This window comes from Astyanax mexicanus, chromosome 5, assembly GCF_023375975.1.
Source record: "Astyanax mexicanus isolate ESR-SI-001 chromosome 5, AstMex3_surface, whole genome shotgun sequence".
Lineage (NCBI taxonomy): Eukaryota > Metazoa > Chordata > Actinopteri > Characiformes > Acestrorhamphidae > Astyanax > Astyanax mexicanus.
In genome coordinates, this window is record NC_064412.1 from 49,711,439 (window position 1) to 49,728,205 (window position 16,767).

The 16,767-nt window shown below is 37.9% G+C and overlaps 1 protein-coding gene across 1 annotated transcript in view; it reads left to right on the top strand.

Moving 5' to 3' along the window:
- The first annotated feature begins 350 nt into the window (after positions 1 to 350).
- hs2st1b (heparan sulfate 2-O-sulfotransferase 1b) overlaps positions 351 to 16,767 on the top strand; it is a 113,411-nt gene continuing 96,994 nt past the window's right edge. The window contains exon 1 of the mRNA XM_049479321.1: positions 351 to 772. Coding sequence (XP_049335278.1) covers positions 649 to 772 — 124 coding nt within the window. The 5' untranslated portion in view covers positions 351 to 648. The remainder of the gene's footprint in view (positions 773 to 16,767) is intronic.

Genomic DNA, 16,767 nt, shown 5'->3' on the forward strand with positions numbered 1-16,767 from the left:
GGAGAGGAGGAAAGGAGTAAGAAAGGAGGATGAGGAGGAGGAAAGGAGGAGAGGAGAAGTAGGAAAAGTCCCATGTCTTTTTATCTATCCTCCACTACGTTAGATGGCACTGCACCCTCCACCTCGTGCCTCACAGACTGCTGCGTGACGCAGGGCAGTAATGGGCGTGGTTTGTATTAAACCCACCCGTTTTCTGACATTCCTGCTTTGTGATTGGCCAGAAGCAGCCGAAGTACTGGAGTAGGGTAGGCTAGCAGTTCTCACTCCGCCTATTTGATGGAAAATAGCCAATAGTAAGGCGTGGTGGGCGGGGTTTATCAGAATACAGGTGGGAATGGGTGAAAATCCTAACGGCAGCACTGAGTAGGTGAACAGCAGCAGCAGCAGCAGCTGCAAGGAGAGCCATAAAACAGTGGACTGGAGGGAGATAAGCAGCTGAGATGCGGTGCATATTTTCACACTGCTTTTTATCACATTTTTATCGTTTTGCACAAACCGAGACAGTCCCAAAATAGTCTGGACACTAACAGAGCACGCGCACACACATATACACACACACACACTGCCTGCAACCAGACTGACTGACTGACTGCCAGCCTGACTAACTGACTGGTGCTGGGCATGACATGCACATAACCCGTCATTTTCATGGGGCTCCTACGGATCATGATGCCGCCCAAGTTTCAGCTCCTGGCAGTGCTGGCTTTCGGAGTGGCCGTGCTCTTCATCGAGAACCAGATCAGGAAGCTGGAGGAGTCTCGAGAGAAGCTGGGTGAGCTGTGGGAAGACCTGGGGTCTTTCATCTATCTTTCCTTACCCTGCAGCATGCATGCTGGCTTGTTTGGGAGGTAGACAGTTTAATATCAGATAAGACAAGATAAAAATGGAGGAGATGGTACATAATAAACAAAGATCCATAATCTGGTTTCCATTGAAGTAGGTTGGATCTGCAGCTGTGAGTGTAGAAAACATGGATGCTATGCTTCATTCCCTTCTGTTCCATAGGAATAATGCAAATTATTAGGAGGAGCCAGATTCACCTGGTTAAATGACCAGGTAGACCTGCCCGCTTTCCTTTAGACCAAACAGTTTTACTTTGTTTTCAAGTGCATGTTGTGTTGGGTTGTTACAGTGTTCTCCATAGTAAAATGTGTTCATTTGTGATTTGTGTGGTTAATTAAAAAGCTGCTTCAAACACAGTGTTTTTAATTAGGACGTGCAGTGCAGATGTCCATGTAGTAAACAAGAGTTGTGCGGCTGTGAGCAGTGAGCACTGCACATACTGTGTGTGTAAACAGCATGGAGCAGCACAGAGAGAGAGTGTTTGTTCATAGCAGTATATTATCTGGCTAATATATATATATATATATATATATATATATCAGATTAAACTGCACATTATCAGCAGTTTAACTCAATTATATACTCAAATATATTTGCGTTTGATGCCACGTATGGATGATGTGTTACAAACAACTATGCTACAATATTTTGTCCCACCCTTAAAAATAATGTTTGATGTTTAATAATAATTAATGATAATAAACATTTGACGTTTTACTGGCGTTTTCCTTTTAAGCCATGTTAAAAAAAAATATGTTGAATTATGTTGAATTTTGATGTGATCAACTCAAGCTTAAAACTTTACGGGGTGTTTATGTGGTGCTTCCTGGTGAGAAACTTGTTAATCCATTAGAATTAAAATCATTGGATGCCGAATCAGACTGCTTTCATTGAGTTTACAGTGCAGCCTAAAGCACTTGAAGCAGGGCAGAGTTTATCCCCTGAGATTCCCTGTTGTTTCTTCACTTTTGAGAGATGTTGTGATGTCCATACTTTTCCACAGACATTGATCTGCACTAACACATACACACGCATACCCAGCTAGCCAGCTCTGATTAGCCCTGCTCAGTGTAACTTCCATCCTTCTCTTGAATGCTATTCATCATATATAGACCACCAACCTTTAAGAACCTGTTACATGTGATCTTGTTAATCAGCTAGCTAATGCTCGTGGCTAAAGGGTGGGTGGCATTGCTGGCTGGCAGCTTTTGCCACATGCTTGTCGCTAACCAGAAGGCCAAATCCTGAAGGAGGAGGAAATAGAAAGAGGACAAATTATATATTAGTTATTTATTCTAGTTGTCTGATTTGTGTCTGTGTGTGATGCTTGTGGCTTTGCCCAATTCTCCATGGCTGTAGTGGGCATTGTGGAATAGCTAGGCCTGTTCATGGTCTGACATTCTTTCATAGGATTGATTGCACCAATGTGGGAATTCTGGAGCTGATATCCAATATTACGCATATATACAACTCTGGAAAAACATTAGGAGACCATTTCAGTTTCCAAATCAGTTTATCTGATTTTTTATAAAAAAAAAAACAAATTCATATTCGTAAAGTTGTAAGAGTTCAGAAATAAATATTTGGTGGAATAACTCTGGTTTTTAATCACTGTTTTCATGCATTTTCAAGCATGTTTTCAAGCATGTTTTCTTCTCCACTGGTCTTACACACTGCTTTTGGATAACTTTATGCCACTCAGTTCAGCTTGGTTTGATGGTTCTGATCATTCATCTTCCTCTTGATTAAATTACTGAGGTTTTCAACTTGGTTTAATCAAAGAAACTAATCATTTTTAATCATTTTTTCTTTTATTTTTTTCCAGAGCTGTATATCTATCGATGCTGATATACACATTTCTAACTTAATGAAAGGCATTTTCTGAGGAATTTTGTTTTCAAATTTATTTGGCTGACTGGTCCTTACTTAAAGTGGTCACAGCTTTAAACCCTATTTTTTTAATTAACAGGTTAAATAAAACAATAGATATATTAAAACAAAAATACAAATCCATTGACTTAAGCTAAGTTTTATCACAGCCAGCTTCACTTGGTTCTTTTTTTTACCATACAATAAATATGTCACCAGGAATCTGATTAAAATATTGTCCAAATCAAGGCTTCAGCGCGATGCTCAAGATTCGAAAACATGCAATTATTGGCGAATACAGATAGAATTTCGATGTCATTGTGCATCTCTTATCCGACACATATCCTACACCTTAATTTTGATTGTCATACATGATGGCGTCTGACGTTTGTATGGATTTGTGCACCAAGAGCATTCATAATTAATAATTCATTCAGAAGTTTCTTAGCTGGGAACTGGTTTTAGATGATCTAAACTGGTTGAAAAGCTGTTTATTCAGGTATACTGCTAGGCTGGCTGGTTACTGTATGTTACATTTGATTTAGCATCTGCTTGTAATTCTTGTTGGCCAGTGTTGTCTTGCTTGACATGTTGGTCAACCAGCCGTTACAATTACATAATGCCTGTCTGCCTTTCTAGGCATCCAAGAATGCTTACAATTACATTCTGCACTCAATCACTTACACTCAGCATTCATCCACATGCACCAGTGAGAAGCGGCAGCCAATCACGTACAGCATGTCCAAAGTGCCAATTCATTTCTGGGCACGCGATCATACACACACATATACAAACACACATACATACACCCACATTCAAGTATCCAATTTGATCTCCATGTTTTTTGGACCCAGATAGGGACTTGAACCCAGGACCGCTGTTGGGTGGGTGCCGTTGTTGTACATGTAGTCGGTTGGGTGTTACTAGTGTATTCATTTTGCTCACGAACATGAAAGAAAGCATATCCAGAAATGCATCTATCTGAAGCAGTGCACTGAACCTGCTCATTTTCACAGACTGGATTGTGGGTGATTTCAGATTCTGGGTAATTGAACAGAACATGTAATGAGTCGTGAGATGATGGATGCTCTGCAGCGCAGGTGCACACTAACGTTTATGGACATGGCTGAAACTAGTGGGACAGGGCTGTATGAGCGAACACCCTGCAGAAGGGTCTGTTCCGGTTAGAACGGGTCGTGTTGAATTCATTGAGCACTTAACTAAGTGGAAAAGCTCATTAGGAGCTGCTGCTGGGTTCCTGGAGGGGAAGGACGACAGGCCAGGGGCTCCTGCTCTGGGGGCCGAATGATAGGACAGGGGGCCGAATGATGGGACAAGGGGCCAGGCTTTGGTACAGTATGGGATTGTCTGATTCTGATATGGGCTGTGAAGGGATGTGGCTTTTTCAGACTGAGCTGAATAAGGAAAATACAGCTCTGGAAAAAAAATAAGAGACCACTTTAATTTCTGAATCAGTTTCTCTGATTTTTGCTATTTATAGGTATATGTTTGAGTAAAATGAGCATTGTTGTTTTATTCCATAAACTACAGAAAACATTTCTCCCAAATTCTAAGTAAAATATTGTCATTTAAAACATTTATATGCAGAGAATGAAAAATGACAAAAATAAATAAAAAAAGATGCAGAGCTTTCAGACCTCAAATAACACAAAGAAAACAAGTTCATATTCATAAAGTTTTTAAAGTATAGAAATCAATATATATATTTTTTCCAAAGTTGCAATTTCCCCAAAAGTAGGGCTGCATGATTTGTTAAAATGACACCATTATAATATTAAAAGACATTTGCTCAATGCACTATATTTATTAACACTGTAAAATGTTGATAAATGTTTGTCTTACATATGGTGGTAAAGTTGAAACCAACTATACAAACCATAAAATCAAAGGGTTCTCCTTAGAAATTAGTTTAGTTGAGTTTAAATCGGTGTTGGGCGGTTGAAGTAGCATGGCCAGCATCTCTTGGTCCTTTTCCAGCAAACAAAAAAATACATCTGCAAGTATCTGTTTGAAATATTGGCCAAATGTAGCGGTCAAGTCGAAGTCCAATAAAAAAGGCCAATACTGATATTGTTCAGCATCATTGTGCATTAGGGCTGCAATATATTGGCACATTTTTACATTGCACAAGTTTTCTTTTTGATTATATATGTATCGTGATATTAAACAATGCAGGGCCCATGACATCATCAGTCCCCACCCGTGCACTGTCTTGCATCCGGACCGATCAAGAGCTGAGTCAGAGCTGAGCGCTTAAAAGGAAAAGGAAAACAGCAAAACAACAGCGATCGACCCTTTAATCAGGCATTAAATGGCCTTTTAAAAGCGAATTTGCGCTGTATTAAAAGGATAATGCTCACCCACACACTGCAAAGATTTCCCTTAAAAAAGGCCAGGAGATTTCTATACTGTTGCTGGTTGGTTGTTATGGTGTCCCAGGGGCTTGCTGTAGTGGTACTTGATATATACTAAGGTATTCTAGGTAGTTGCCATAATGTTGATTTTAGACACGTTGTTTGGTATCCCAGGTTGTGTCTACCAGATGGTGTTTCAGGTGATGGTCCAGGTCAAGTGGTTGCAGTGGTTCACTGTTTAGTCGGTAGTGTGTTACTGGTGTCTTAGTAACATTGTGACCTTAGAAGGGTACCAAAACTTTAGGACCCCATTCATTACTGTGGGGGAATAATGATTTAGTGTGTTGCTTGTTTTTAATGTGTTGTATAGTAATTGCTAGGCAGTTGTCGAGGTATCTCAGATGGATGACCTGGTGTGGTTGACCTGGTGTTGATAGGAGGTGGTCCTATCTATGGCGAACATTTCTGCACTCGTCTGTCGCAATGTGCTTCATTTAATGTAATTCTTCTGTTTTATTCTCTAATAGTGAAAAAGGAATAGTCTCTATTTAACTGCTGTTTTTGCTGGAAAAGAAATGAATGATAGTTGGTATTTGGCTTTTTCTCAGTACTGAAAGCTGCTATAATGTGCTAAAATTCATCATTACTCATTTAGCACTTCATTCTGTACTTTAGGCTTTTTAGTAGAGAAGCATAATTGAAAAGAGCTTTTTCTCTACTAAAGCTTTTTACAGGTTGATGTGAAAATATTGCATGATGCAAGACAGGCCTGATTTAATTCAGTGTTGTCACTGCCCACAGTCCTGTTTTAATTATATGAGTAGCTGCACAACCTCTAGCATTTATTCTAAGAGAAGTCACCTGCTGCTGGAATTTCACCTTTCACTAGGTGTCAGAAACGGGCCAAAGAGTCTAAAAGCGGAGAGGGGGCGCATTTCTAGCGCAGAAAAACGGGCCAAAGAGTCTAAAAGCAGAGAGGGTGCGCATTTCTAGCGCAGAATAACAGGGCAATAGAGTCTAAAAGCGGAGAGGGTACGCATTTCTAGCGCAGAAAAACAGGCCACAGAGTCTAAAAGCGGAGAGGGTGTGCATTTCTAGCGCAGAAAAACGCAGAAAACGCAGAAAAACGGGCCAAAGAGTCTAAAAGCGGAGAGGTGGCACATTTCTAGCGCAGAAAAACGGGCCAAAGAGTCTAAAAGCAGAGAGGGTGCGCATTTCTAGCGCAGAAAAACGCAGAAAACGCAGAAAAACGGGCCAAAGAGTCTAAAAGCGGAGAGGGGGCGCATTTCTAGCGCAGAAAAACGGGCCAAAGAGTCTAAAAGCAGAGAGGGTGCGCATTTCTAGCGCAGAAAAACAGGGCAATAGAGTCTAAAAGCAGAGAGGGTGCGCATTTCTAGCGCAGAAAAACAGGCCACAGAGTCTAAAAGCAGAGAGGGTGCGCATTTCTAGCGCAGAAAACGCAGAAAAACGGGCCAAAGAGTCTAAAAGCGGAGAGGGGGCGCATTTCTAGCGCAGAAAAACGGGCCAAAGAGTCTAAAAGCGGAGAGGGGGCGCATTTCTAGCGCAGAAAAACGGGCCAAAGAGTCTAAAAGTTGGCGTAATTAAGGAGTTTAATATTAAGAGACATCATGAAATTAAACATCAATTTGAAAAATCTTAGTTTATACAACACTGTCAAAGATAAGCATAAAGATAAAGTAAGTCAAATAAAATGGTGTTTAAATGAAATAATCAGGAAAATGTATTATTTAAAGTGGTAGATTTCATTATTTGTTTTATTACAGAGTGTGGCCCGTGACTTCAAATATATTTCTCCTTCTGGCCCCAACAAAAATGTTTGGACACCCCTGTTCTGAATGGAATCCTGCAGCACATTTACCCACAGATGTTTTGCTAAAGCTGGGCCTGTAGATCCTGCTCTATGCTTGTAGGTGTATGCTGAAGGTGCCCTCCAAATTGCTCCCATAAATGCTTGATTGGTGGTAGATCTGGAGGACAAGGAACTATTGCAATTCTTGAGATTCTTGCTGTGGGTGCGTGATCATTATCCTGCTGAAAAATGTTTGAGAGGCAACACTTGTTGCTGCAGGATGTTCAGCACAAATTGCTGAGCTGCTTATGTCCCTTGTATCACTACTAGGGGTAGCCGACTGTTGTATGCAGTCTTTCCAGCAAATCATCTTCATCTAAGTCCAAAATTATAGTCTTTAGTCTTATCTGGACAGGGTTAGTTTCTAAGGGGGTCCTGGGGTAATTTTCTTTTTTATATCATTTTTTTTTTATATTTGATTTTATTTCCGTCTGGAATGGCCATGTATATGTTTTTTTCAGACGTTCAGTTATCTGAAAGTACTGAAATCTCTGAGTTTCATTACTTCATGTTTAATAAAATAGCTATTTGTCCACTGCCACACACCTTAATTACGATTTAGGCACACGTTTCCACGGAGATCTACGTAAACACAACAGCTAGTGGAAATGGAGGAGCTACTGAACCCAATGTCATGTGACCTAGAATGCCTAAAAACTCACTGGTCCTCCTGTTTTTTTTTTAAATACAGTCCAGATACAAGCGTTTTATCTCTGAGTAAAAGTGTGAAATATTTTTCACACAAGTCCCTCTGAGAAACTAATCCTGTCCAGATAGGGCTTTTGAATTGTGCATTGTAGAGGCATGTCATCAGTCAGCACTCTCTCACCAAGAGGTACACTACCCAAAATGAACCATTGTTATAGAGCAGTGAGAGAAGCACTTTCACGCCCTCTTGTGGCAAGACTATGTTTAGTCAGACCACACTTTATTAATTTATGTATCTGTCTGAGACATAACTGCACTGGGTTTTGCATCAATATGGATGTGTTACTGCATGTTTGCATGATGCAAGGCAGACCACGTTATTCTGTGTACCTGAGTTAATTCAGTGTGATCTGTGCTCGCAGTTTTGTTTTAATTATGTGAGGAGCTGCATAGACTAGCAATAATTTTAAGGAGTTACACCTTTCATAACCAACACTTTTACATTTTTCACAATCTTCATGATGGGCCTGCAGATATGAATCATTCCATTAAGATGGGAGTTAATTAAACTGCTCGGAGCTCGGAGGATTCTCCGGATCGTGATAAATGTGACGGCTGGAGTGACAGCTGAGTGAAATCTGACTGAAATACTTGCCTTCAGAGGCCTGGGTTTATTGACGCCGGGCCGGGTTGGTGTTCAGGGTGTTCTCGGTGTTCATTAGGAGATGGAACACCCTCGGCTCTGTCTTGTCACAGATTGTCACAAGCCTGCGTGTCAGCGCTGTAAATCTCATTGTCATTCACTGCTAACAAGCCAGGCTCTTTTTATTGTTTATTTTACTTGATTCGCTCCTGTTTAAATCTTTGGAACACTGGCATGTAGCTTTGGTTGTTATTTGATTTAGCCAGACTGGTCTAGACGGGTCCAGACGGGTCCAGAGACTCTAGCTGTGCTTCTGGACATCAACTATATCTGGGATTAAATCTAGATTAGATCAAATTATCATTCCGGAATTGACTAGCAGATATTTCGATATTTCGATATTTCATGGTATTTTCATGATAACGATACTTTTGGCGATATGACAAAACACTGAATTAGAACAATTATTTAGAATTTTATTTTTGCATGCAATATGATATGGCTTACTGATATATTTAAAAAAATAATAATTTTATCAGATTTGTAACAGTAAAAGTCAATGATTCAGAATGTCATGATGCTAATAATAATGCACTCCAAATATCTCCATATATCCAGGATTAAAGTAAAATAAATTATATTGGACAGACATAATCGGTCTCTAGTAGATATATCATGTGTAATTAGAACAGTGTGCATTATTCTTTTGCTAAAAACGGCAAAAAAGTAGGACCCTGATGTGATAATTAGGGGTGGGTGATATGGCGTGATATGGCATGATATTTCAGGGTATAATATCGTTCATGATATTCAAAAATGTTTGGCGATATTATCATGTACGATACGATATGGCACACCCCTACTAGCAGAGCATGTTTTATATGTAACAATGCAATGGATGTGATGGTATCATGGTGACATGGTATAATGCTTAATCTTATATTAAGTAGACATGCACTGAAATGTGGAGGTTTTCATTAAATTAGCTTTTTTCTAAATTTTCCATTTAAAATATTGAATCACCTAAATGTATTTTGTCTACTTAAGGAAATGTAATTACAGTGAATACAAGAAAAAAGTTTTAATGTTTATAGTACAATAATTTTCAATATCAAAATAGACAAATCAAGCACAATAAATTTATATAATTACCTCAGCAGTGCAATTCTAATGATTAATTTACCTCAGCAGTGCAATACTAATGATTAATTTACCTTAGCAGTGCACTTTTATTAATAAATTTACCTCAGCAGTGCAATTCCAATCATACTTTTACCTCAGCAGTGCAACTCAACTAAGAGGTAGCTTGTATATTTTAGCTGGAAAACCAATAGTTTGTGAAGAGGCAGTAAACAGATACAGGGCATTATATATGATGATTAAAAACTTACTTTTACTAAATGTGCTGTCTCTCTCCCTCACTCCCTGCACTTTATACAGCAGTGGGCTGAGGGAGAGGGTGGGATGTGGGCCAATCCTGCTGAAAATAGAACTTTTCACTTATTATGTATTAGTTCTTTTTTGGGCTGACTTTTTTTCTTGATTGACCAATAATCAGTGCATCCTTATCCCTATAGTTGTCCAGTTATGCTTTGTTTAGTTTTTTTAACACCTTCAGAGGTATTTATTATCATTGTTAAATTATACTAATATCACAGTGTATTAGACAGAATGGAACATCCCCAATACAAGAGCTGTGTATTGATACATTGATTACAATGAAATATATTACAATACTGTATATCGTTTATGTCCAATGATAAACAAGTTTATCCTTTTTTTTTTTTTACTTTACTACACAATTTTTCCTTTACACTGTGTAAAATGATGAATAATGAGTGGACCAATAGAAATTCTACAAAATAACCTAAAAAAAACTCTTACATCAACTTTCACGGAAAGTTAAGAAGATTTTATATTTCTTCTGTAAAGCTGCTGTTTTGCAGATACAGGTTTTCATTGGACAGCGACAGCATACTGTATATTACACTCATAATAAGGAGTCAGTAGCATAACCTTCTTTCTGTAACATGTGTACACACACCAACATGCTTCACACTGCATATACAATGTTTATCAGTATTTTTTTTTTCACTTTTGAACTTAAGTACATTGATTAATATTTGTCTTTGGTTTCTTTGCTCATGTTTCATTGCTGTATTTCAGGTCAGTACATCAATGATGAACTTGAATACACAGAAGAATGATTTGGTATTGGTTTCTCTTTGTTATTTAGTAAGTATGTGTGTGATTATGCCGCCGCACAGGTAGGTTTTAGTGGTTTTCAGCTTATCATATTGATAAAAATTCAAGAAGTTAAATGACCTTAATTATTGTGCAGCATGCCTGAGGAACGCTATTAGCAGTGCGGCTAATAGGCGAGCGATTGAAAAGCTCTGAAATGAACTGAAGTATGAATTATATATTTTTTTAAAATGGGAAGTGGAGGCGCTCGGGAATAAATGAATCTCTTTTATATGTGCGGGAGCTTTCATGATTGAAATTGGGAGAAAATCCATGCTGTAAAAAAAGGCGGCAGTTTGAGCTGCATTCGCCTCGGCGGGGAGATTAAAGAACGGAATGATAGAATTCCATCAGCCGGATGCGAATAACACGCGGCGTAATCACTCTGACGGCTGCCGGAACAGTGCGGCTCGCTGGATAATTCAAAAATGTTTGGCGATATAATGAAATGAGTTTCAGAATGATTTACATGCTGAGAAAGAGTTCACACCTGCAGCTCCTCTCTGTCTACTGGTCTGGACCAAATGATTCCTTGTGGAATTCTACTTCAGGTTCATTTAGGGTTCACATTCTGAAAACAGAAAATACTGTGTGTGCACTGTATGTTACTTAGTAATTCAGGTTTAGTTCACATTTAAGTTTACATTTATACAGCTCTGGAAATAATTAAGAGAGCAATTCAGTTTCTGAATCAGTTTCTCTGATTTTGCTATTTATAGGTTTATGTTTGAGTAAAATGAACATTGTTGTTTTATTCTATAAACTACAGACAATATTTCTCCCAAATTCCAAATAAAAATATTGTAATTTATAGCATTTATTTGCACAAAATAAGACATGGCTGAAATAACAAAAAATAATGCAAAGAAAACCGATTTATTTTTTATACAGTTTTATAAGTGCAGAAATCAATATTTGGTGGAATAACCCAGTTTTCATGCATCTTGGCATGTTCTCCTCCACCAGTCTTACACACTGCTTTTGGATAACTTTATGCCACTTCTGGTGCAAAAATTCAAGCAGTTCAGCTTGGTTTGATGGCTTGTAATCATCCTTTTCAATTTAGTAAAATTAAAGAAACTCATACTTTTAATGTTTAGAACATGTGTTGTCAAAAACCAGCTTTACAGAGATTCGAGTCAGAAAGAGCCTGATCCAGAGGGCAGGCAGGCACCAGCACTCAGCAATGAATAGACTCGCAGTACTTCTGGTCGCAACCAATGCCTGTAGAAAATATCAATGCTGAGGTTCCGATAGATATAAAGTCGATATATTTTTTTTTAATTAGCCTATCCTCCCAGTGCATCAGTATCTTACATCTGCAGAGCCAGAGAGCAGCTGCGGCCAGCGTTTTTTTTTACCAGCAGTTCTAAAACATGCCATATTATTAGAGGAGCAAATGTTTGCAACAAAAGTTACTGAAGCCTACCAGATTAATTACACCCGATGTGTTAATAAATTGGTTATAGCTCACTCACATTTAGCGAACAAGTTAGCTTAAGAATTTTCCCCAAGTTTCTGTTCCACCTTAAGTGTGGCGGAAGGTCATTCAAAGTAAAAGAAAATCAGTTCAAACTTTTTTTTTTTTTAATTATTTCAAAGTAGGGGTGGGTGATATGGCCCTAAAATAATATCAGGAAATTCAATCGTATTTTCACAGTAACTTTTAGAGATATGACAAAACATAGATTTTTTTTTTTCAAGAATACACTACTAAAACAAAACGAAAATGTAATTTTATTACTGCATACAATATGATATGGCACACCCCTAACTGAGATATTAAAAAAATACAAGAATTTTATCTGGTTTGTAACAGAAGTCAATGATCCAGAATGTCATGATACTAATAATAACTCTAATAACTCCAAATATCTCCATATATCCTGGATTTAAGTAAAATAAATTATATTCGATAGATATAATCTGTCACTAGTAGATTTATAATAGGAAATGAGAACAGTGTGATTATTATTATTTTTATTTGTTTTTTGCTAAAAACAGCAGAAATGTAGTACCCTGGTGTGATAATTAAGGGTGGGTGATATGGCACAATATTTCATGGTATAATATAGTTTCTGATATTCAAAAATGTTGGCGCTATTATTGCATACGATATGACATGGCTTTTTTTTAAGGTCTTTTCAGAACAAACCTGAGTAAATGTTTACATTACATCTAAACTGCTATTGTTTTGAGCACAAATTAAATAATCCTTAACAGTTACATTAACATTAATGTAACTGTCTTGGGTTAATTATTAGTAATATTTTTAATAATGGAAGGTTGTACAGGTTCCTTGTACAGTTACAATAGTTAAAATAAACTCTTTGTAGTAAAATATGTAACTGTCATATATATACAGATATTTTTGAATCAACCAATATTCTATCAAATTGTGACCTTGTGAATCATAATCAAATCAATTCTGTAAATGATTAGTGATAGAAAGAATCACAATCCTTCCTTCCTGGTTAAATACAGGTCAGTACAACAAATAATAGACCAACTAGAAAAACTGGACAGAGAGTGAGATAATGCTATGGCTAATGGCTAAAGTATAAGAGCAGCTTATGAATACTGAGAATGTGAGTTGGTATTGGACACATGCTCAGTGTAAATGTGAAAATCCATGCAGGTTAAACAGTGAAATGAACAGCTGCACTGTGTGGTGGGAATGAATCAGTGCAGGGATCCAGAGCAGGACAACACCATAGTGAAGAGCAGGGTAGTGGACACAACAGAACATCTCAATACATAGAAAAGAGGGTGAAAGAAAATTAAAACAAAGGCAAACACTAATGGGATTATACAGCAGGAAGTGCCTGATCCAGAGGGTAGGCAGGCACCAGCACCCAACCTCATACAGTCGCAACAGCATCAAGTGATTTAAAATCGTATATGTGATATCATTCTATCATACAGGGTAAATCATCTGTAATGGGTACAGTTTTTGTGCTTATACCACATGCTTCAGCCAGCCAGAATACACTGGTTTGCAAAAGTATTCATAACCCTTGAACTTTTCCAAATTTTTGCACCTTACAATCCTAAACTTAAATGAATTTTATTAAGATTTTAAGTGATAGACAAACGCAAGGTTTTGCATAAGTGTGAAGTGGAACGAAAATGATACATGGTTTTCAAATTGTTTATCAAATAAAAATCTGAAAAGTGTTACGTGCAAAAGTTTTCAGCCCAGGAGAATCTGTATACAAGACCACAATTATAAGTCATGCACTCAACAAATATGGCCTTAATGGAAGAGTGACAAGAAGAAATCCACTGTTAAAAGAAACATATGAAGGTGCTGTGGTCAGATGACACCAATATTGAACTTTCTGGCCTAAATGCAAAGCGCTACACTGTGTAACACTGCTCATCACCCTGAACACACCATTCCCACTGTGAAACATGGTGATGGCAGCATCATTCTGTAGAGATGCTTTTCTTCAGCAGAGACAGAGAAGTTGGTCAGAGTCGATGGGAAGATGGATGGAGCTAAACTCAGGGCAATTCTGGAAAAAAAAAAAAACTGTTGGAGGCTACAAAAGACTTGAGATTGGGAAGGAGCTTCACCTTCCAGCAAGACAATGACCCTAAACATGCAGCCAGAGCTACAGTGGAATCCAACCTAGCTGAGCTTGAGCTGTTTTATAAAATAGAATGAGCAAAAATCTCAAAAGTCTCTAGATGCGCAAAGCTGGTAGAGACAAACTCTAAAGCTCTTACAGTTGTAATTGCAATAGATGGTGGCTCTACTAAGTATTGATATAGGGGGGATAAATACTTTTGCTCGTCACACTATTCAGATTTTCATTTAATAAAAATTTTGAAAACCGTGTATCATTTTCGTTCCACTTCACACTTATGCAATACTGTGTGTTGGTCTATCACTTAAAATCTCAATAAAATACATTTGTTTGTGGTTGTAAAGGGCTATGAATACTTTTGCAAGCCACTGTAGGTGCTAGACCTGTGGTGGGTTTACTTTCTGCTGTTCTACAGTCACTGGCCGGGTTGTTCAGGTTCGTTTAGGGTTCAGATGATCAGAACAATAGTAAACTCTTGGTTGATATGGTTTAAGGCATGTTCTGCTGGTGCCCACAGCTGCCAGGGGGCATCATATGTTTAATGAACTGCTGACAGTTACTTCAGTTACAGTTACTTGGCATTGCCAATATAACAGCCATGCCTGAGTGTAAATCCACTATGCCCAATGCCATCCGGTAAATGGGCATAATATGGGTATAATGCCCTGCAGCCTCAATGGAACTGTGTTCTCCACATTGGCTCGAGCTTCAGACAATACCTCTAAAAAAACTCCCAATTTTTCCCTTTATTACTGTATTTTTCACACTTAAAATCCTTTAATTTTCTCAAAAATCGACAGTATGTCTTATAATCCAGTGCACCTTATGTATGAATTCTACTAGTCACTCTCGGAAGTACAGCTTTATAAGAGTGAGCTTTCAGTGAAGTTTCTCCAGCACTAAGGCTAAGTGCAGCAGCATTAGCAATAGCAGCTAAATGCAGCGCTAGCTCTTTTGCTGTTCAGAGGCGAGTATATGGGGCTGTAGTTTGCATGTTCGCAGTGTTAAAACAAGCTACGTCCATGCTGCGGTTAGCGGCTAATGCTAATGGTACTGCAGCCAGTCTTAGTGCTGGAGAAACTTCACTGAAAACTCACCCTTAGACAAAATATGGTTTATCTAAGCTTACTGTAAATAAATGGAAGCACTTTAAAACGTTTAAAATGTTTTTAGTAGAGAAATCTGTGTAGATTAACATCCAGCACTTGTTTGACTTTGAACGAAAAGGTTTTTTAGGTTGTTAAGAATTACAGTTTTGTTTTATTATGCGCTTCCACTATCTTCCCTATCAGAAAGTGTATGAAAATAGACCAGAAATTAGAAGTTCATTGATAACGCGCTTTATAATACGGTAGAAAATACGGTAGAAAAAGAACTCTGAAGCAGCAGGAGTCTACAAATATATGGAAATTTAGTATGTTTTTAATTTACTCTCTGAAATACTGGATCTAAGAAGAGCTAAGCCGCTTAATAATGAGTTTCAGTTCCATGATTTAGGCTGAAAAAAATTGGAAAAACAATAGCAAAACTAGATGATCAACAGCCTTATATATCAGCCATGTACCTTCATTATATTCTCTTTTTCTTTCCCTTAAGAAACTCTGACACTGTCCAAAGTTTATTTAAAGGACATCCTGATTCTTGTTAGGCTTTAGGGGTAGGGTGAAGTGTTAGGGGATATATGGACCTTTAATTAGAGTTTTTTGCAAAGTCACACTCCAAACAGAGAGCTGGGAGCACTGAGATCAAGTGATCAAAAATGACAATAACTATAATTTAACAATACACAAAACAATACACATTTTCTGATTTTGTCTGCTTTAATTCACCCCTGCTAATCTAACAGGACTTCTAGCAGAAGTGTGCAGAGCAGTGGTACAGGATCAATAGTGAGAAATACTGTTTTATAGTTAATGCAGGGACTGTTAAAATGAAATATGTTAAGGGAAGTGTCCCAATTTCCATCTCAACCTCCAAACACTGAAAATAGCAACCCTATTACTTACTATTTAGAGTGTACACTTCAAACAAGACATTAGTGTCTGGCACAATTGGGGCAGACACCGCACTCATGCTTAGCAGTGGTTGTTGGGTTGTTGGTTAAAAACACATCATTTGGGTTTGGGCTGTGCTCTGTTGTGTTTGTTAGGAGTTTAGTTAGATATAGGTAATAAAGCATAATGCTAATCAATAGACGGCTTTCTGTTGTTTAGGGTTGCAACGATTAGTCGATATAATCGACAATGTCGATAATAAAAATTTGTGAATTACAAATTTTATCGTTAGTTTGTAACTGTACCACATTACACAAGTGCTGGGGACAGAATTGCAAGGGGAGATGGGTAAATGGCTCACTCACACAGGTACACTCAGCTCCAAAAGGGCTCAAACTTAACAGATTACATATTTACTTACTAAACATCAGCATTTTCCACATTTAAACAACATCTAGATGTTTCAAATGGCTTTTAAACCTTATGATCAGCTGTTTCTATCGCTGACTAATAAAAAAAAAAAAATCATCAGATTAGTCGACTACCAAAATAATCGTTAGTTGCAGCCCTACTGTTTTTAGAACAAAATATTTCGTCATATTTCGCACAGTCCTTCTACTAGTGCATGTCAATAGTTAGCTAACTAAATTTCCCATTCCACCTTAAACAGAGGTGGAACAGCATCAGA